Source organism: Macaca fascicularis, chromosome 15 (assembly GCF_037993035.2).
Source record: "Macaca fascicularis isolate 582-1 chromosome 15, T2T-MFA8v1.1".
Lineage (NCBI taxonomy): Eukaryota > Metazoa > Chordata > Mammalia > Primates > Cercopithecidae > Macaca > Macaca fascicularis.
In genome coordinates this window covers 47,355,688-47,378,953 of record NC_088389.1, presented here as the reverse complement: position 1 = coordinate 47,378,953, position 23,266 = coordinate 47,355,688, and the positions used below count along the sequence as shown (strand labels likewise).

Sequence of the window (23,266 nt, the reverse complement as noted above, 5' to 3'; positions counted from 1 at the left end):
ATCAAACACTATTCTAGGCCCTGTGGATACAGGAGTAAACAAAACAGGCAAAGTTATCTGCCCTCAAAGAGCTTACCTTTTCATGGGGAAATACAGGAAAATACATGTTGTATGTGTATGGTGTCAAATGCTATGGAGAAAAATAAATCAGGAAAAGGAGACAGAAAGTTCAACCTTAGGAGAAATCAGAACTCTCCTACACTGTTCATGGGAATGGGAATTACTACAGTCACTATGGAGGATACTCAAAAAGCTAAAAATGGAATTGCCATATGATCCAGCAATCCCACTACTGGGTATACAGTCAAAAGAAAGAAAATCAGTATATTTAAGAGGTATCTCCACTCCCATTTTTATTGTGGCACTATTCACAATAACCAAGATATAGAATCAACCTAAGTGTCCATCAATGGATGAATGTATACAGAAAATGTGGTACATATACACAATGAAATATTACTAACCCATAAGATGAATAAAATCCTGTTATTTGCAACAACATGGATGGAACCGCAGGACATTATGTTAAGTGAAATAAGCCAGACACAGAAAGACAAGTATTTCATGTTCTCTCTCATATGTGGGAGCTAAAACAATTGATCTCATGGAGATAGAGAGTAGAATGATAGATACCAGAGGCTGGGAAGGGTAGTGGGGAAGGGGGAATAAAGAGGGGTTGGTTCATGGGTACATACCAATAGTTACAAGGAATAACATCGAGTGCTTAGTAGCTATATTAGTCAGTTCTCACATCATGATAAAGTAATATCTGAGACTGGGTAATTTATAAAGAAAAGAGGTTTAATTGGCTCATGGTTCTGCAGGCTGTTCAGGAAGCATAATGGCTTCTGCTTCTGGGGAGGCTTCAAGAAACTTACAATCATGGCAGAAAGCAAAGTGGGAGCAAGACGTCTCACATGGCCAGAGCAGGACGAAGGGAGAGGAGAGGTGCTACACACATTTAAACAACCAGATCTCACAATAATTTACTCACTCACTCACTATCATGAGAACAGCACTGAGGGGATGGTGCTAACCCATTCATGAGACTTCTGCCCCCATGATCCAATCACCCCACACCAGGCCCAACTCCAACACTGCGAATTACAATTTGACTTGAGATTTGGTGGGGACAAAGATCCAAACCATAGCAATAGCACACAGTAGGACAACTATATATAGTTCACAATATTGAACTACATAGCACAATACAGTATTTATTGTGTATTTCAAAATATCTAGAAGAGTGGAATTGGAATGTTCCTAGCACAAACAGATGATAAATTATTTAGGTGATGGATATCCCAATTACCCTAATTTGATCATTACACGTTGTATGATTATATCAAAATTTTACATGTACCCTGTAAATATGTACAACTATTATATATCCATAAAATTTTAAATTAAGAAACATTTTAAACAGAAAGACCTCAGGAGGAAGATTATATTTTTAAAAGAATGATCGGTGAAGGCTCATTCAGACAAAGACATTTGAACAAAGATCTGAAGGAGTTGAAGGGTGACGTTACATAGATAACTGGGGGAAGATAACTAGACAGTCTCTGAGATAATGGTATACATGACATGTCAGAAAAACAGCAAGGAGACCAATGTGGTTAGAGGTGAGTGAGCAAAGAATCAAGAAATGAGAGGTAGGCATTGTGGATCCTATAGGCCTGTGTGGTCATTTAGACAACTTTGCTTTTATTTGAGTGAGATGAGGTGCCACTGTAGGTCTGTTTGTTGTCTGTTTTCCCACTGATTCTTGTTCATTTTGTGTTGTTTCCTTGTGTGCCTAGTTATCTTTGATTATCTGCTGTGCATTGTTTTGAGTAAAAATATCAGAAACTATTTTGAGGTCTAGATGAAGGTATTTTCCTCCAGAGAGAATTTTGCTTGTTTCTGCCAGGGACAAGAGGTTACTGCTAATCTCATACCACCTTCAGCTAAGCTCAAGGTATGAAGCTCCTTGGGCATCCCAGATAATTATAACATGGCCAGTATTTCATTATGTGGACTATTTAACTTGTAGTTCACACTGATAGCTCCCTGATACCTAGTTCTTTTTTATCGTAATTTATTATATCTCTTATTAGACTCTATACCTTAATTTATTATATCTCTTATTAGACTCTTATGGGCACGAAGTTTTGATTTATCTCCTGACTCCCTAAGGCCATCCAAAGGAAAGTTCAAATTTTCTGGGTTTGGAAAATTCTCTAAGGGTAAATGAGATTTTCTTAGTTTGTTACATCTATTAAAATATTTTTTTCAAAATTTTAATTTTTTTCACTGTTTAACTTTGAATAACCTAACATCAACATCTGAGACAGAAACCTATCATGGATTTTTATTGTCATTGTATAGACTTTAACCACTTTGGTTTGCACTGAGTCTTTAGTTTCTGGTACTCTTTATGAGGTTAAGAAAATTTATTTTTATTCTTAATTTGATAATTATTTCTAATATAAATATATTTTAAAATCAATAAAATACTTCATCATCAATTACATCCACTTTTTGATGAGCATGTCATTTTTCACTTTAAACTGCAAAGTTTCCCTTATGTTGAACCATTCTTTCATTTCTGAATACATAGCTTTTTTGTTTAAATTTTTTTTTCTTTTTTTTTTTTTTGGAGATGGAGTCTCGCTCTGTGTAAAGTATCTACTAGATTAGATACTAAAACAATAAAGCCAGGCACAGTGATTTATGCCTGTAAATGCAGCACTTTGGGAGGGGAAGCAGGAGGATCTTTTGAGGCCAGGAGTTTGAGACCAGCATAGGTAACACAGCAAGACCTTTAAATTTTTTTTTTTTTTTTTTTTTTTTTTGAGACTGAGTCTCACTCTGTTGCCCAGGCTGGAGTGCAGTGGTGCGATCTCGGCTCACTGCAAGATCTGCCTCCCGGGTTCACACCATTCTCCTACCTCAGCCTCCCGAGTAGCTGGTACTACAGGCGCCCACCACCACGCCCGGCTAATTTTTTGTATTTTTAGTAGAGACGGGGTTTCACCATGTTAACCAGGATGGTCTCGATCTCCTGACCTCGTGATCCACCCACCTCGGCCTCTCAAAGTGCTGGGATTACAGGCATGAGCCACCGCCCCCGGCCCTGTTTAATTTTTTAATTGTGCTGTTTCAATTTTCTGTATATTTTCAATAATACAAATGATTTTGTCTTTTAGTAGGCTATGATGATCAGGTTTGGTTACTATTTTTCCAACCTCATAGAATAGACTGGCAAGTTTACATAGTTTCCTTTGATATAGAACTCGAGGTGAGAAAGTTGAGATGCAAGTCTCTCTTATACTCAGAGACATTGTCCTCTACTGTACCAGTAATTACTGCTTCTCTCTTCTCCACATTCTTTCTATGTAGATTCCAATTAAGTGAATTTCTTTCAAAACTTCAATCTTTCTCTTCTTTATGCTCTACATATGTTTATGGAGGAAATAGGGGGCCCCATTTTATCTGTCAGGTTATTGTCAAGCTGTAGTGTCCACCATGATTGTCAACTATAGGAACTCACAACGGAAAATCTCATTCACAATCTCTATCTCACAGGTAGATGCCTCAGACTGGTGCCATATGCATACACAATAGCTCCCAGAGTTCTTCAATTACTTTGCTGACTTTCTTAAAGTTGGCTTCTGCTTACAGCCCCATGCTATCTGAAGTTTGAATTTGAATGTATCCATTCTCCTCTCAATAAATCTCTTCTTTTGCACTAGGTTTCAGCTACTTAGTTGATGTTAATTTTTCTATCTATCCAATCACTTCTCTGTATCTTCCAGAATTTGCTGGAAATGTCTGATTCTTTGATTATAATACCATCTTTCTATATACTTATTTTTCTTAATTTTATATTTGATTTCTCTTTTAGGATTTCAGGTCCATAAACAAGAGTTAAAAATGTGAGCTAAGATTATTATTACTGTAACTCTGGTGTTAATGAACATAACTTGCATGTAACACAATCTTATTATTTTCTTTGTCATTTAAAAATATTCAGCAGAGCAAGTTCTTTTGCTACTATTTAAGCCTACCTTAAGCAGGCTCTGTGACTTTTCTGGTTACTATTAGTTGATTTTAAATCATTAACATTGTCCCAACTTAGTCAATTAAGTGTCTAGTCCTAAGTAATAACCAAAGCATCCAATGGCATTCACAGTTCCTCCGTTCTCAGGGATATTTCAGCTTAACTTTCATGTAAGAAAAAATTGCAGTTGGCTTCTTACCTCATGCTCACTCATTCTTCCCCCTGCTATTTATGACCCCAAAAGGGTTGGGTGGGAGGTAGGGAGGAGCAATAACTGGTGCAGGAGAGCTCTAATTCAACTGACACACTTGTAAGTTGGCTTTATACCTTCTGTGCCTGCCAGCTATTTAAAACTGACTCTTACCCTCATAGACATATTCATGATTCTTCAGAGATCAGGGAACATTAAGATGATACCAGTGATGCATTTTCCTCAGGCTTGCCATTTTTGGCCACATTAGCAAGTCCCCAGTCTGCTAGTTGATGGAAAGTCTCTCTGTGTTGGGGTCTAATGAGTCCCCCAAAAAGTCATCTTGGGAGGATTGAAAATGACTCCCAATCAGATCTTCTATACAATCATTTTATTGACAAACTCTGGAAGCCCAGACTGCTAGACTCTCTCTCTTCTTTGTTCCCTCCATTGGAGCTGCCAGACAGCCTTTAGATTTTGCAGGTGAGAATTATATGCTTGTCTACTGTGTCTCCAAATTGCAAGGGTGTTGGAGTCGCCAAGATCACATTCATGTTTGATGATTCATTAGAAGGACTCCCAGATTTTAGAAAAGCTGTTATACTTATGATTATGGTTTATTGCAGGAAGATGATACAGATTAAAATCAGCACAGAGGAATCAGTTTTCCTCTTCTAGTGAAGTTGCGTGGATAGCACTTCATTCTCCCAGCAGCAATGTGTGACATCACGCATGAAGTACTGTCAACCAAGGAGGCTCACCCTAACCTTGGTGTCCAGAGTTTTTACTGGAGCTCTGTTACATAGATGTGAAGTGCTTACATAACTAGTCTTAGCTAGTTTCCAGCCCCTTTAAAGGTCAAACTAATACAATGTGGCCTAGGATCCCAAGTATTCACTATCATTCACATTACTATCATAAACTATCTGGCATTGCCCCAAATCTCAGATATACAAAGATACTCTTATTACACAGGATATTCCAAGGGTCAGATGTCATCTCTCGGGAGCCAGTCAAAGGCCAGAACTTTCTTTGGGGGTTTGAGCACCTCGAGTCCATTGAGTTAGCCCTTCAAGTTTTTACTGCACAGCAGTAAAACACATATATAACTCTCGAGGTGGTCCCATGGAGGATACTTTTATGCCTTAAGGAGATGGGTGTATGTCCAATCCAGTCCTTTGGGTGGACTGAGAATGGCTTTCATTATGACTGAACAACCCAAACCTTGATAACTCATCTAACTGGTGGCTATTTTCAGTTTTCGTTTCCTCCAGGATAGGCTATCCAACTTTTTGGTATCTTGGCTGTAGTGAACATATATTATCATATTACAATATTTTAATGGTACCATTTGGAGGTCAAAGAAGTGTCCAAATCGGGACACTTTAATATCCACATCATCTCAAATTGTGTTTAATACAAGCATCACAACAAGAAAATGGGGGACTTCTTCTTAAAGAAGGCAAAACCTTATGGTATAATTCAAATGATATTAAGTATAATTTCTACCCAATCCAAGGCACATTCCTTCAGGGACTTGAACTATTTCATATCTTCCTGACTTTCTCTTCTCCAGGATTATATTAGTATGTTATGGCTGCCATAATAGAATCCCACAGATTGGGTGTCTTAAACAACAGAATTCTTCTTCCTACGGTTCTAACGGCTGGAAGCCCAAAGTCAAGGTACTCTCAGGGTTGGTTTCTGGTAAGGCCTCTCTTCCTGGCTTGCAGATGGCTTCACATAGTTATCTCCCTGTATTCTCACAGGGCTTTCTCTCCTTGTGTGTGCACTTCTGGTGTCTCTGTGCCTACAATGATGAGCACCAAAAATCCCAGAATGATTTTTTCATAACGCAATTCTTATTCCTAGTTTTTATTCCTCTCTTTTGTAGACCATCATAAGGTTTCCTCCTCTAAATTAAATAACAGTGACTAAAACTAAGGCAAATACTCTGGAACAAAACAAAAAATAAAAAAACAGCCTTAAAACAGGAAGTTATCCCGTCACTAGGGCTTGCATAATGTAGGCTTTAGAAGGATTTCGCGGCATGAAAGAATAGTAACCCTGAGGCATCTCCATGTAATACGTGAATTTGTATACTGCTTTTAAATAAAGTTAAACAACTTACAGTTTCAGAAAGATAGAAGGGAAGAGTGTTCAGAAGACTGGGAGTGAAGTTTCCCAGACCTGAACCCTTATTCAAAGGCGTCTTGACATGGATAACCTCGAGAACATTAAGCTAAGTGAAATAAGCCAGATACAAAAAGTTAAATACCAAATGATCTCACTTATATGTGGAATCTAAGAGTTGAACTCATAGAAGCACAGAATAGAATAGTGGCTGTCAGGGATGGGAGGATGGGGAGATGATCATCAAAGGGTACAAAGTTTCAGCCATGCAAGATGAATAAATACCGGAGATATAATGTACAATATGGGAACTACAGTTAACAACACTGTATTGCACAACTGAAATTTGCTAAGAGGGTAGATCCTAAGTGTTCTCAAAACACACACACAAAGGTAACCATGTGAGGTGATAGTTCACTAGCTTGATTGCAGTGATCATTTCATAATATATTTGTATACCAAAACATCACCTTGTTCTCCTTAAATATGTACAATTTCTGTTTGTGAGTTATACCACCAATAGCCTAAAAAATTAAAAGTCTAAATTTTTTTTTTTAAAAAAAGGAGTCTCAAAGAATAATGCTTTGCTCTCTACTTGCACCTGGCCCTACCCTTGTCCCTCTAAAGCCGGGTGCCCTAAGATTGATTGACTGCAGCCCTGAAAGTTGAGAACTAGGACACAAGACAGGAAAGGGAAGAAGGGGAAGGGAGAGAAGGATGTGGAGAACAAAATGTGTCAATGTGTGAAATTTTAGCTCGATGTTGTAAAACAGGAAAACAAAACAAAACAAATTCTATGACTAACCCAATAACAAAGAATGTCTTATGGCAATGGCACCCTCCAAGGCGCAGAATTCATTTATTATTGTCATTTTCACTACTGTTTTCGCTGAAGTTTCTTTTCTGTTACTTGAACAAAATCATTTTTCTCGTAATTTGTTAATAAAATTGTTCCATTTTATCTGTCTATCCTACATCCCTTCGAAGACAGTACATAAACAAATGAACATGCTTTTCTAGCTTGTAACTTGAGGCATGGTAGAATGAGAATTAGATGGGGAGTTGGAAGACTGGGGTTGTAAATGCCCCTCTTTAGTTAATGTGATTTTGGGGTCCATTTACCACTCAGACACTGATTTTCTCATACCTACACTAACACAGATGTCAGGTGACTGTCAAAGATGATCTCTAATGGTATAATTAGAGACATCAGGGCTAATGTTCTCTAATTTTGTCCAGTTACAATAAAGTAACTTGGAATCCCTGTTCTTCTTTACCTCTCTAAGAACATTTCAAGTGTCATTTAAAATTTGATTCTTGTTTGTCAATGTGTTTTTTGGCTCTTCTGTGGAAACTGCTACAGTCTTAAGCCTGTCAAGGGAGTATAAAGACATCCTAAGAAAATTGGAAGACTGGACCGGGCGTGGTGGCTCACTCCTGTAATCCCAGCACTTTGGGGGCCGAGGTGGGAGGATTATGATGAGGTCAGGAGATCAAGACCATCCTGGCTAACACGGTGAAAACCTCGTATCTACTAAAAATACAAAAAAATTAGCCAGGCGTGGTGGCATGTTCCTGTAGTCCCAGCTACTTGGGAGGCTGAGGCAGGAGAATCACTTGAATCCGGGAGGCGGAGGTTGCAGTGAGCCGAAATCACGCCACTGCACTCCAGTCTGGACAAGAGAGCAAGACTCCATCTCAAAAAGTAAATAAATAAAATCAAATTGGGAGACTGACAATATAACTTCACTAATTTGCTTATGTAAAAAATAGTAATAAAGAAAATGGAAAGGTATGTACTTTTTAAGTTTCTAGTATTCTCAAAAGACTCATATGAGGTTAGAACTGGGAGTTAAATGATTATTCTCTGTCGAAGTTCAAGAATAACAAGAGTAGGATAGTTTAAGATAGGTGCGGCCTTATTGAGACCCCAACTTATTCATTCAACATGTGACTCACAAAAAGTGAAAGGCAAAATAGATTTATCACCTCAGATTCTAAAACAGGAATAAAACAAACAAAATGACTTTCATCCAGGAAGAAAGCAAAAGTACATCCGCAGTTCTTACGGTCAGAGTGTGTGTGCTGCCCTTAGAGCCAAGTTTAGTTCTTGGTAATTCTACCCAAGTCTGAAAGGAAATCAAGATGACTGTCCACACTGACGCAAATCGCAGGACATGAAGGCAATGTCAGGCATTTCAGGTTGTAAAAGTAGCAAACCAGAAATCCCATGGAGGAAAACACAGAGAATCCTATAGTCCTGATACCGTGTTTGGTGGACTGAACAAAGACGAACGCGGAGCTGGGAGATATTTGGCACAGAATAAAACAGAGTTTGAATTGCGGCTCTTCACTCACTACAAGTTAGTAAACTAATGCCATAGCACGCTACTCAGTACAATGGGTACTCTGAAAGAAGCAAGTGCTCTCTTTCTCCCCTGCTGTGAACCTGCCAGTAAACCAAAATCCTGAACGGTTAGAGCCAAAGAGCAAGAGAAAGTCCAGCAACGTGTCCCAGTGTCCCAAAGTGATTAGAAACTGTCTTGCTTTCCTCCTATGGAAATACCAAGCATTTTTTTGTGGAAATCTGAATTCACAGATGAAGTTCAGAGTAAATAGTAATATTCCTTTTGTTTTACAATCTTGGAAATAGTGGTTGGCATGGAAAGAGCAGAGCTTACTTTTTAAAAAGAAAATTATTTGTATTTTTATAACCAGATTTATTTAAAGTTATACCAGTAATATATCTCTGTTATTTTGGCATGCAACTAATATAGAAAAATTTCATGTCCCTCTTGCTTTGTCCAATAAATATAATTTCTAAAATATTTCAGAAGTTGAATAATTTTAACTTATTAGAAGAATTTTATCAAATAAACAGCCAAATCACCTAGGTTGAAGGTTGTCTTTTAGAATTTTCTTAAAGGGAGCCTTATCTATATTTAGACATATTTTTAAGAGGCAGTAGTTTTGGTTAAAAATATATGACCTGTGAAGTCCTTTTATCTTACTAGCTGTGTAAACCAAAATAATTACACGTAACAAGTCTTATGTGGAATAATTCAGCAGCCAGTTTGAAAGAGGCTAATATTTCTGGCTACATTAATCAGAAAAACTATGGAAATGTCTCTTGGTTTATTATCCCTTTTTCTATGATTCATAAACAGACATTATTACAACTGCATAAACGTGAACCCTACTGGGCCACATTCTTTTTTTTTTTTTTCCCCAAGATGGAGTCTTACACCCCAAGAGTGTAAGTGCAGTGGCACCATCTCAGCTCACTGAAACCTCCGCCTCCTGGGTTCAAGCGATTCTCCTGCCTCAGCGTCTCGAGTAGCTAGAACTACAGGCAGGTGCCGCTAAGTCCAGCTAATTTTTTGTATTTTTGGTAGAGATGGGGTTTCACCATGGTAGCCAGGATGGTCTTGATCTTCTAACCTTGTGATCTGCCCGCCTTGGTCTTCCAAAGTGCTGGGATTACAGGCATGAGCCACTGCACCCTGCTGGGCCACATTCTATTCCCAGCCAGCTGGAACTATCTGCAAGACAGGGCCATTGAGGCCAGAATACCTTTCAGAGGTCTTTGCTAGCTAAGGTCAAATCATAAAATTATCAGATTATCCATAGCTGGGGGTAGATTCTCTCAAGACAGCATTAGTAATGTATTAATGATAAATTAAGAAGTAGTCCACGGGTCTATAACTGCTGTATCACCTTCAAATAGTTTTTACACACGTTATGTCAGGTACGAATTATTATGCCTATTTAATAGAGCTTCCTATCCTACTGCTTCTTTTTAGAAAAAAAAAGTTTTATTATGATTCTTATTATATACATTTAAGGTGTAAAACATGATGTTTAGATAAACATATACCGTGAAATGATTACTACAGTCAAGCAAATTAACAGGTCCATCTCCTCACATAGTTATGGCTAACTCAGAAAGAGAGAACATCACACCCAGAGCAGGGAGCTGTTTCTCCAGCTCCCTCAGGTCCATATGCCTGAGTGACTTGGAGAAAATCATGTATTTCCTGTAACTACCAGACATAGTCACCTCAATTAAGTACTCTGTTTTGCTTAGGCATACCTTGGTAAAAGCTCACAGTACTAATCTGGACTCACCCCTTTGATCTTTGAAACCTGAGGCGCGAAAAAATATCAAAATGGAGGGCAGAAGGATTTGTTTTTATTTTCAGATCATCAAAAATACTAAACTGTTGATCAGAACGATCCATTAAGAAAGAAAAACAAATTCAAACTATGACTAACAGGGCCTGCTGTGCGTGAGTCACAAACTGAATCAAGCAAGGCCTCTGGAAGCAGGGGGGAAAGCATTCAGGAGCCACTTCGTACTCAGGCATGAACCGCCTAACGTGTTGGTCTCTTTGCTGAACTATTTCAACACCTGGATGAAGTCCAGGAGCAGAGAGGTCAGGCAGCTTAAAAACTGCTTCTCTTTCCTACTAAGGATGTTTTCAGTGACCTTGAGGAGGTGTTTAAGAATGACTTTCTTAGGTGTGAACATGAAAACAGTGGGACTTAGGGCAACATTTGGGGAGAGTTCTTGCTTCAAAGTTGTCTCTAAGGCATTACGCATTCCTGCTTCTTGCAGGAGGGAACTATCTTTGCAAAGAATTTTGCAAACTGCTCTGCTTTTGCTTATCTAAACTGGAAAGAGATACAAACAAAATATAAAATACAAAATAACATAAAGTCTGTTGATTGAGCATAGAGGCTTGGGGTCTTTAGCTTTTTTTCTCATTGTTGCTATATATATATATATCGGTCGAGTCCAAATATTTTCAGTCCCCTTGATCTAACTTGGATACTCATATAATGAGACATTACACTCCTGATAAATATGATAATGATAAGTTTAGTTTCAATTCCAACTGAGTGCATGTCTCTTAAAAATATTTTTCTCTTCACTTTGTAAATTTCTCATAGAGTCTAGGTTGCTTATCTGGGGAAAATGCCTCAATACTTGATCTGACCTGGAAAGATTCCCAAAGGTAAATTGATACTCACATAAGCCAGTTTTTATCATAAGAATTGAGACCAGCAGTGAAGGTAAAGAATAAAAAGGTAGTTTGACAAACGTTCACTGTGTAGGATAGCTACACAGTGCTTGGTGCCAGGGATAGCCAGCCACCTGGCAGCCAGGAAGAAAGCTGGCCTTACCTCAGAGCTTTCTTCTTCCTGGCTAGTCAAACTGTGAAAATCCTCTCTCATGCAATACAATAAAATAATTGGCTCCAAAATGTCTCATTCTCAGCCTCATTCCCTAATATTGGACAGAGGAATCTCTTTCAGCCAAGCAGCCAAGCTCAGGCCGACAGAGGACGTACCTCCACTCCTTTAAGATAAAGTCAAGGCATAACACCAGCTGATTCCTTAATTGTCATTTCACTCCAGTGTCCCTCAAATTGGCATCATGTTTCCCTCCTCTAAGTAGTGTTAATTAAAGATTAGTTATTGAAAAAGTGGTACTGTGCTCAAGAAAACAATGAAAAAAGAACCACCATTTAAAAAAATGCCACCACCTTAACAATGACATTTGTCAGATACATATTTTGTTCATGGTTGGTTGATTTGTTAAGGTAATTGTTACTCCTGTTTTCTAATGACTTCTCATTTGTTCTCTCTTCTAGGACTAGGGAAGGCACTGTAACATAATGATTAAAAGCATAGGCTTTGGTGTCAGACACACTAGGATGCAAATTCTAACTATGCAACCTTGTAAAATGTGCCGGGCAGCTATCTTTCCTATGGAGCTGGAGTAATGTTGACTAATATATATGCATTTGTATAAATTTAAGCTGTTAATTGTGTGTCAATATTGCATTGATATCTTGGCTCTTTAAGGACATTTTATTTTCTGATTTAAGTAGTACCTCCTGCATGAACCTCCTAATGTGTTGGTCTCTTTGCTGCACTATTTCAACACCTGGATGAAGTCCAGGAGGAGAGCGGTCAGGCAGTTTAAAAACTGCTTCTCTTTCCTACTAAGGATGTTTTCAGTGACCTTGAGGTATTATGTATGTATTATGTATGTCATGCCTCAAAGAGAGACTTGGCTTCACAACCATTTTTCTTGATAACCATCCACCTATCTGACATGCATTTATGGGGAACTGAACAGGAGTTATGAAAATAAGTCCTCAAGTCTGCAACCTCTCATACTTAACTGTCATCTGCAGGACATTTAAGACATATATCGGAGGATCCACACTGTATATCATTCATACCTTGTATTGGTTATCTATGGCTGTATAACAAATCAGCCCAAAGCTTAGTGACTTAAACCAATAACTATTAGTGCTCACAAGTCTGTGGTTCAACTGGCTGGTTTTGCTGATTTGGTTTTGCTTCTGGGCAGGACTGCCTGATCTTGGTTGGTCAAGTTCCTGTGATTGACAGGTTGAAAGGGTGCTAGTTGGTTCAGAATAGCCTTATGCGTACCTTGGATGGTTGTTGTTGGTTCCCACCTGGGGCAGTGGGGATAAACGGGCCATGTGTGTTTCATCTTCTAGCATGCTGGCTCTTGCTTGTTTATAGGCAGCCCCAGGTTCCATAAACAGAGAGCAAGCCACAATGTGCAAGAACTTTAGTTTCTGCTCATTCATTCCAAAACATATCACAAGGCTAATCTAGATTCAAATTATGGAGAAAAATGCTACTTCTTGAGGGAAGAGCTACAAAGTCACATTGCAAGGGCATGGGCATAGGGAGGGAAAATCTTTTGGCTCTTTTTGCAGTGTACCACATGCACTTGATTATAATCTTAATGCTTTTCCCTTCAAATCTACTGACGTAGTATAGTAGGAAATCCTTGACTGAGTTCTATCTTTTATTTTCCTTTACTCCATCAGGTTTCTTCTGGGTCCATTCAAGAGAGTGTAAAAGACCGAGTGATTGACTCAAGACTGCAGCTGTTTATCACCAAGCCAGGACTCTACACATGCATAGCTACCAATAAGCATGGGGAGAAGTTCAGTACTGCCAAGGCTGCAGCCACTATCAGCATAGCAGGTAGGATGCCCCTTCACATTTGCATTGTTCCAGGAGAGGGGAGAGTTGATACTATTCTACAATATCCAGCATTGGAGAAAATCTCCCTTTTCTTTTATCTCTTATTTCAGTTGCATTTGGGCTATTTCCTCCTCCATGGGGATACTCCAGAGGTAACCTAGATATGGATTTTGGCAGATTTGCTGCCTGAAAAACTAAATCCTCAATACCTGCCCAAGTGATAGGTAACAGCTTCCAGGAACTCACTTTTTCCTTCCTTCCTTTCTTTCTGTTTTTCTTATCTTTTTTCCTTTTCTCAATTTCTCTTTCCTTCCTGCCTTCCTCCTTCACTCCTTCCCTCCCTCCCTCCCTCCCTGCCTTCCTTCCTTCCTTCCTCCCTCCCTTTCTTCCCTTCTTTCCCTTCGTCCTCTCCCTTCCTTTCCTTCCTCCCTCCCTTCCTTCCTCCCTCTTCCCTTCCCTCCCTCCCTCTTTTCCTTTTCTTTCTTTAATTTCCTTTCCTTTTCCCCACTCTTTGTTCTCTCTCTTGGTTGATCAAACTTTCCAAAGCTCTCATGGAAAAAGTTGGCAGACTTTCAACATGGTCATGCCAATTTCTGCATGGCTATTTCTTGCGGGCATTTTTACCTATGAGCATGATCCTTGTGGTCTTTCCCTTTCCTGCTTCAGCAAGCCACAGCAGGACTTACAGGTGTTTTCAAGAAAAAGGCTGACAGCGGATTTCTAGGATATTTGTGTTGAATTCTAAAGGTTTATTTTTAAAATGTAAATGTCCCAAAGGCTTCTGAGAACATTTATAGAATTCCTAGAGATGGAAATAATCCCTGTATCAGGAAATGCCAGGCATATTAGATTCATAGCGTGCCTATGGCTCAAGGAAGAGGAGAGAGGTGCTTGGCCTGACATGTAAGGGAAGCACGGATAGAGCTTGTGCCTAGGGCCAACTCCCCACAGCCTGCTGTTTCTTATTACAGTGCCACCTCTTTGATCTTCCCTGATGGGGAACTTTCCATTAATGTCTGTGATTTGTAATATGAGGTGAATAAAAGCCACAGATAAATGATAAGGAGCACTGGACAAGGCTGGCCCTCTGGAACATGCCTGTGAAGGAAAAGGAAGACTTCAAAATTAAGGCTCCCTCTCCTTTCTCCCCCAGTGGTATCTCTGCCCACCATGTCTTCAGACATCATGTCAGTTATTCTAGCATTTCCACAGGTGTGAAATTATTTCTCCCAGAAAATGAAGTCTTCTAAAAGTAAATTCAACTCCATTTAACAAATAATAATATCATATCATTAGTAATAGTAAAATAATATGATATAAATAGTAACAAGAATTACTATTTACATAGCACTTTGCTGTTTATAAAGCACTTTTACATGCATTTATCGAATACTCTAGATGACACCCATTGTGTTGGGTAGAGTAAGAGATGAAAAGTTCATTTAAAAATGGGTCCTGCCTTCCAGGGACTCTAAATCTAGAAGGAAGTCAGTTAGTCACATATATTATGGTACAGACTGTATTCTATTGCAGAAGCATACACAAAATACAACAGCAGAACAAGAGAGTGAGGGTGTCAGGGAATCCTTGGAAAAAAGGTATCATTGGAGCAGAAGATGTGGATATGAGATAACTAGGTTGAAGTCAAACCTTTCAAAACTGTTCAAAAAACAGCAAATCAGTGGTCAAGGCTAGACCATGAGAGAAATAGCAGGGAGGTGGAAAGTGGAAACAAAGGTTGAAACATGGGCTCTAGCCAGGTTATGAAGAGCTTGCATAGGTCAAGTATATTATTTCATTGATGAGAAGTCATTTAATGATTTAGAAGAAATAAGTGTAATAGTCAGATATATCCTCTAGCAAATTAACAGATGCTGAGGTGTCAGGAGGTTGGGAAGTGTGGCAAGGGGTCAGGAGGCTCTTCCAGGTGTCTCAAAAAGTCATGAAGGTCTGAACAGCAGCAGCAGCATTGGTTCAAAGGGAAGAGGAGAGATGCACAGGACAAATCGGGAGAGAAATAAGGTTTGCAAATGCTTGAAAATGGCAGTGGGCTAGAAGAATGAGTTCAGATGTATCTGATTTTGAAAGGTGCCCAGGACAAACAATAATATATAAACACAAAGCATATGAACAAGAGAAGGTCCAGGAGATAATAGAATACTCAAAAATGTTGATGCCTTTGAATTACCTGGAATTATTCTGGTCTCGCTGTCTTTGTTTGATTTGACATTTGATCAAGACCTATTGTTAAATAAACATATATTTATAAAAATCTCTCAATATACATTTAGATAGATAAGTGTGTATGTATGTTTATACACACACACACACACACACACACACACACACAGAGAGAATCACATTTACATATGAATACTCAATCTAAGAAAATAAACTGATCTACTTTAATTTACCCTGCACTTCCACTGGGCAGAAGAAAAATATTAATGTTACTAATTTTAGTAACATTTCAGGTCATTATTCAGTCACTCAAAGATACCTCTGCCAGAGCTCTTTCCTCCTATTCTTCCTTCCTTCTCTTTCCCTAGATGGCAAAGGAGAAGAAGATTTGTATTTAGGCAGTGGTGTCCTCTGGACACCCCCTACACCACTGCTACCCCCTGGGTCTCTATTGAAGTCTGCAGCTGTGGAACTTGTGATTTTATCTCTTGGCTTGGTTAGGGCCCAGGGGACCTCCCTGGCTGGCTCAGCCTCTTTGAGACATTTTTTGGACCCTCTGCATGTCAGCCAAATCCTTCATCATGCCCTTGTCTACACTCTGCTCTGCAACCTCGGCAGCTAGGTCTCCCTGTCTGTCCCTACCGTGGCCCTGTCACTGGCCTGCTGAATTTCAACACAGCTCCTTCAGTATTCCTCACAGGGCCTGAAGCAACTTCTAGATCACTTTCAAGGCATACAAAATTCAGGAGAGATTTGGGCTTGCTAACTCAGTTCTGCTGTCTTCCCAACCTTGTCATACTACCACTTTCACATTAATGTTGTCATCCATGTTGGAGTAAGGGATCCCTGTGGGTTGTTTTTCCTATAGCATCCTAAATAAGAAGTTAGAAAAACTCTCTGTTTTTGGCTTTTTCCTTAATTGATCAATACACCTCTACTCTAGGATTCGGGTTCAGAAAAGGGATCTATAAAATCTATAAAATAACCAAATTTTTAATTTTCCTACCTTCCTTCTTTTCACAGCATACCAAGCAGGAAGAGCAGGTGGTCAGGAATTTCCCCCAGCCTTCAGTTCAGTAATTTTTAGAGCCGACTCATCATGAGTACAAAGGTGGTTGTGAAGGCAGTGCTGTAACCACTGAGAGGAACCTAATAAAATGGGTATATCTACTCCACACAAGGGGAGATTCATCCCATGGACACAATCTTTAAGATGCTGAGATTAAAGGGCATGATTGCCACCATGCTATATGCAGCAACATCATCTCTTCATCCCTGTCCTAGCCCAAATGAGAACCTGATCCAACTCCATAAATAGAACACCAACAGGGAAATCTGTAACCTTAAAAAATTGCATCTTCCAGCGGTAGAAAGAGCCTAAAGGTCTGAGACAGGCAGCACAAGAAGGCCATGTCCTAGGGTGTAGGGAGAGGTCATCCTAGATATCAGTAGACCAGAGTGAGGATGGGGACAATCAGCAATGGCCACCCAGGAAAAATAACAGTGGGATTTGCATGAGGGAAGGGATGTTGGGAGCAATGCAAAGATTGGCATGTGGCAGCAGAGAACAGCTTGCAATCTGCTGCAGCAGCAGAGGTGAGTGCCTGTGAAGAGCAGTCATCTCTGTAGGAATAACAGTTGTGTAGACTAGAACCAGCTATGACTTTTCATGAGCTTGACAATGGCAGTGTGATGGAGGTCAGCTTTAGAGTGGGGAGAAGTTAGAGACCCTGGAAGTGAGGCTTGAAGCCACTCTGGACAGGGGTATGTTTACAGTAGCTACCCAAGGAATTTGGGTAGAGGTAGAGCAGGCAGCATAAGGAGAGGGTTAACCTATAACTGGGACCTGGGACTTTGCCCTTCTGAACCGCAAAGGCAACAATTAAATCTGACCATATGCAGAATCATAGTGCTGTACAATGTTCACAGTCAAGTAAAGAAATGAGAGTTGTTAACAACTGAAAAATGGAAAAGACTAAAAAGGTCTAGCGTGGATATGATAAATGAGAAACCTGTCTATTAATTAAAAAATTGCTACACATCTAGTGCTATTCCCTGGTATAAGACCCTTTTGTCCAACCCCTGATTTATTTGTCTGGTTGATTCTCACTGGTTATTAGGGGACCTGACGCTCCCAGACCTTTCCCAAAATTTCCCCAGGCAGACCTAATAAGGGTGTGTCATGAGTGTGATTGAATAAGACTTCTGATGTCCCAGGAGACATCTTCCAGTTTCTCCTCCTCTTTGACCTGCTCTTGTGAGTTAGACCTGCTAGAAGCCCCATGAAGGTCCCTCGGGAATCACTAAGGAAACTACCTCCCAACCCTGGGGTGCTCTGTGGACTGATATTTTAGGGAAATGAGGCTGCTTCGATGAAAAAGTGATCCTTGAAGCCTCTTTCATTCACGGTCATTTGAAAGAAGCATGGCCTTATGCTCCCCCAGATCTCCCAGAACTCAAGTTTGGTATCTGATTTCTCCATTTCTGCTTTTGGCCCCCGTCTCTCGGCATTCAAAGAGGCTGGCCGGAAGTCCAGAGCTTCAAGTCAGACATGGCGCCTCTTTGCCATTCTGGCAATGCTTCCTTAATGCCAAACTCTGCTGTCTTCATTTAGCCATCTCTACCCTCCCCTGCGTGACTAGTACCCCTAGTAGTCAACAGCCCCCTCCGTCACATTCCTCGTGTTTCCCTTTGAAACTTCTACTCCATCTGTTTATTTGTTCTTCCCAGCAGGAAAACTGGAAATGGAAAAAGCTGATCTTATGCTTATGCTTAGGATTATGTCTGATGATATTTCTAGTGTTTGAAGGATAATCAAAAAAAAAAATCAGCCTTCATTTTTCCAAAACCCTTCCGTGTGTCCTTATGCATTGTTTTAGAAATGTGATATATTTCTTTCTGACTCATTTACATTTACTGTTAGTCATCAAGAGGAGTCAGAAAAACTTTTGGAACCTCCCCCTATGAACCAGGAAGTTGCATTTCCCCTCCAGTCACAAACCCACAAGGCTCAAGTTGCAAAGTAAACTTGCCAGGATGCTGGGCAATTGACAAGATGCTTCTCTTTGTCATCAGAACCCTAGGCCCTGTGGAAGAAAGCAAGATAGCCCATGATACCTATAGTGAGCATAGTCCCAGAACAGCTGGAGACCATCAAAATGGACACAGGGATTCAGAAGAGAAAAATACAGGCCAGGTGTGGTGACTCATGCCTGTAACCCAGCACTTTGAGAGTCTGAGGTGGGCAGATCACCTGAGGTCAGGAGTTCAAGACCAGCCTGGGCAACATGGTGAAACTCCATTTCTACTAAAAAATACAAAAATTATCAAGGTATGGTGATGCATGCCTGTAATCCCAGCTACTTGGGAGGCTGAGGCATGAGAATCACTTGCACCTGGGAATCGGAGGCTGCAGTGAGCTGAAATTGCGCCACTGCACTCCAGACTGGGCAATAGAGTGAGACTCCATCTCAAAAGAGAAGGGGGGAGAGAGAGAGAGAAAGAAAGAAAATACGTATTTGTATATCCCATTCTCAATGGCACCAACAGGTCCTTCATCAGAAAGTGAGGCCCATGGTTCTGTCCATGGTTATCCAGTCTCAGAGTACAGGGATGAGCCTATGGTCACACACCCATCTAATGTAAGCCACTCCCCGTTCTACCAACAACCCCCGCTTTCTATGTTGCCCTTTCTTTGAATTGACCTCGGGGTCTGAGACTTTTGGTCACTAAATTTAAAAGTCACATGAATACAGGTAGTATTATCAAAACTGAGCACGAGGGAAAAATCTGATGTGGTAGTACTGGGGTCTCCCAAACTCCCCAGATGAACCACATGGTTTTATTTTTCTTATTTCAAAAGAGGTGATGTTTCACACTACTACAGTAAAAAATAAATAAATAAATAGAACTTTGAACTCTATTTCATAATCAGTGTAGCTGATTAAATGTACTGACATGTTTGACATGTTTCATGCTCTTTCTCAAGTCTGATAGCCACACTTCTGCTTCCTCCCAATGTTGGAGACAATTCTTGAGACTTGGTAACAGAGCAGTAGCACGTAATTTGCTTTACTACTCAGTGCTTCAACCATCGTAGGTAGAGTGCTCTTATCAACAAAACAGACACTATCCCTGGCATTCCATGCTGGCTTTGTCTGGTTTTAAATTAATTAAAGTTGTTTTGTTTTTGTTTTTAATAAAAGGGAAAAGGATAAATGGTAACAGCCAGTAGCCACACTAAATTGCTCCCAGATGTTCTGCAGTTAGGCATAAAAGGTAAGCATTCTTTTACAATCAGGCAGCTTTCTTATATTAGAACAGTTCTATGTTTCAGAAGAGAGCCAATGTTTTTACTGACTTCTAGATAATTGTAAAGATACTACAAATGTTGGTGGATATTTTAAGAATTTTTAAATACTACAAATATTGGTTAGATATTTTGAGAATTTTTTAAAAATTGAATTCTGAGCTTAAAGCACTTTATAGTTGCAAGGTTCTTGGACCCCTTCCTCATTTCCTAGCCACACTCTCCACCACAAAAAGAAAAGAAATTATAAGTGGAGACATTTCCTATAGAAGCTCATTATCTCCTCGCAAGTACTATGGCTGGATTCTCTTTGGCATTGACTTATCTCCATGCTCTTGGAACCTCCTTCCACAGTACAAAATGAGGGCTCTTTAATTTATATAACCTTGGCCCCCTTGTTTTTCAATAGATCTTCCTGTTCAGCTGCTATCAGAATCTGCCTTTGTGCTTCCAAATTATATGCCATTTTCTCTGGAGGAATTTTCAAGTATTCCAATGTTTTTCTTCCCACTATTCTATTTGCACAATGGCAGAATTGCCTTGAGATTTGGGGGCATGAAGGCACTTCTTTCTTGAGTTCAGCAGTGACATAGAGTCCTCTTCATTCTCTTTCACAGCCTTTGATCATTTTAATTAAGAGACTCTTGCAGGCCTCTTGCCCAGTTCGCTAAAATTTAAATTCTCTACAATTTATAATTTGTAGACATCATTGGCATCATCTCTTAGATGATCAAAATATCAATCCTACAGCCCGACCTGCCTAGCTCGGCAAAAGAGAGAGAACCTACTAGATTTTTTCAGAATGGAAATAGGTATAAAATTTATAAGATTTAGCTATTGTCCAGCAACTTATCTGGTAGCTGGAGTCCTGCAAAACTTAGACACATCTTGATATTTCCTTCATAGTCACTCCGGAGTCTGTTAGTTCTTATGTATAAAGAATTTTCACAAAGAAATCCAGCTTTTCTCACTGCTAGAAAGATGTGGCCTTCGGTCCCTAAGCAAAGTGACCCATTTAGGGGAGGGATAAAATTTTAGGGCTAGTATTGGCTAAAACCCTATTCTGGGTCAAAAGTTTGTTTGTAAAGCCCATTGTAGACTGCAGAACAACTTTGAATCACTCATAAATGGGAACCAGAGAGGTAACGAAGATCTGAGGCTATATGTGTAACCAGCGTATTGAACAATTTAAACTTGACAGGTACACAGAGAAAATGCTGTCCTCTCCAACCACTGGGGACTGAGGAATTATGCTTTTTAGCCTCTCCTTGCCCCTCCTGAGAGCAAATCCTTTACAAACTTTCAGGCGGATTCCATAATTTCCAGGTAATGTTTAGAGATTAAAAACCCAGCCTGATCTAGTTTAAAACTCTCCTCTTATATAATTTAAACCTCATCTGCTTCACTCTCTCCACGGCCAGCCATTCTTTCATTCAGGAACATGGAGAGTAGACAAAATGAGTCTGCTACTGTTATGCACCCTTCCCTTCTTCCCTTTCCTCCTGTTCCTCTTCATCTCTGGCATATTTAAGGAGAAGAGGATTTACAAGGAAGGGGGCAAATGTGTTTTCCTAAATGGAATATGTTTTAGTTCTTTCTCTGTTAATTGTTATTGCTTCTCTGACTAATAATAATAATGCTAACAATTGCAAGGTACATTCTCAGTGCCCAGTGCTTTATATATACATGAATTTATTTAATACCCACATCTCAATGAAATGGATACTTTTATTATCCCCACTTCACAGATGAGAAAACTAATGTTCAGAAAGGTGCCCAGGCTGACATAGCTAGTAAATGGCAGAACCGGTATTGAAACCCAGCAGGTGCAGCATCCAGACTTTTAATGCCTTGATGGGTTATTAATGTCTCTCTATTGCAGGCACCTGAATACTGACTGTCTCCTAGGACATTTGGGTTCTTTGGAGGGTCCTTCAGAGGACTGTGTATTGCATAGTGCCCTGATGTGGGAGATTCTTTACTGGTTCAACCTCTCACAATCCCCAGTCCTTGATCTCAATCCCTATTGAGGTAACCTGCAATTCCTTATGACTGGGGTTCTTTGTCTGGTGTCCAGTCTTCTTGGTAACTTAGCTACCTTCATAGCATCCACTAACACACAGGAATGTCCCATGTCCCTGCCGTCCCAATGGTGGGGAGCTCTACTCCTGGATCCTCTCTCTCTGCCCTCAGATTGTTGCAATTCTTTTTAGACAGTAATATTATTAAAAAAAAAAAAAAAAAAAAAGACAAAACAAACCCTTTCCTTGTCTCTAAGTTCTAGTTTCTTAATTCTTAGGAAGCTGAAAAATCACTCCATGAGATGTGTTGTTATCATTTACATCACTCAAGAATGAGAAGATCTAGGGAAACAATTCATCCCTTTCTCCTTGTATTTGCTGAGATGCCCTTCATCTTTATTTGAAGGATGAGAACCAAAGCTATTTGTTGATAGGGCCTTCAAATTGCAACAAAGGTTGGGGTGATTGTGCCTTTTAGGAAATTCCAAGGAAAAATATCAAGTTGTGTGTGTGTGTCTGTGTGTGTGTGTGTGTGTGTGTGTTTACATATTTCCTACAATCATTTGTCTTACTTTTTGAGGGCATGTCAACTACTGGTGGAAAAAATAAATAAATACAAGGGGGTCTATGCTGTGAGTAGCTGAAATAAAAATACTGGTGTTTTGATGGGATGAATTCAGTATATTTATAATAGACTAATTCACCCAGAATCAACTTCTAAAACCAGTTTGCCTTAACTCATTTAATTCAATTTCAGTTAGCCTGATGACTACTGCATCTAATGTTGAAAATTTAGAATTAAAAATGAAATATTGGCCGGATGCAGTGGCTCATGCCTGTATCCCAGCACTTTGGGAGGCCAAGGCGGGTGGATAATTTGAGGTCGGGAGTTTGAGACTAGCCTGGCCAACATAGTGATACCCCATCTCTACTAAAAATACAAAAATTAGCCAGGCAGGGTGGCAGGTGCCTGTAGTCCCAGATACTCAGGAGGCTGAAGCAGAATAATTTCTTGAACCCCAGAGGCAAAGGTTGCAGTGAGCCAAGATTGTGCCACTGTGCTCCAGCCTGGGCGACAGAGCGAGACTCTGTCTCAAAAAAAAAAAAAAAAAAAAAAAAAAAGAGAGAAAAGAAAAAAGAAACTTTTACCAAATAATATGGCTGAGTATTTATGACTTATTTTTGTACTGCTAATACTTTATCACATATAGGGAATCATGAGATTGTTACATATTGTTGTAACTGTCTTTTTCTGTTTCACTCATTTTGAACACTTGCATTATTCTTCAGCCAATTTGTCAAAAAAGTCTATTTCTTTATGATTTTGAATTTCTGCTAAAAATGTTTAG

General features: G+C 39.6%; 1 protein-coding gene across 3 annotated transcripts in view; it reads left to right on the top strand.

The window, feature by feature from the left end:
• The window catches only part of MUSK (muscle associated receptor tyrosine kinase), a 131,046-nt gene that overhangs the window by 69,073 nt on the left and 38,707 nt on the right, over positions 1-23,266 (top strand). For all 3 annotated transcript variants that reach the window (XM_065530235.2, XM_005581093.5, XM_074016827.1), the window contains one exon: positions 13,247-13,406. In XM_065530235.2, the coding sequence (XP_065386307.1) occupies positions 13,247-13,406 (160 nt within the window). The remainder of the gene's footprint in view (positions 1-13,246; positions 13,407-23,266) is intronic.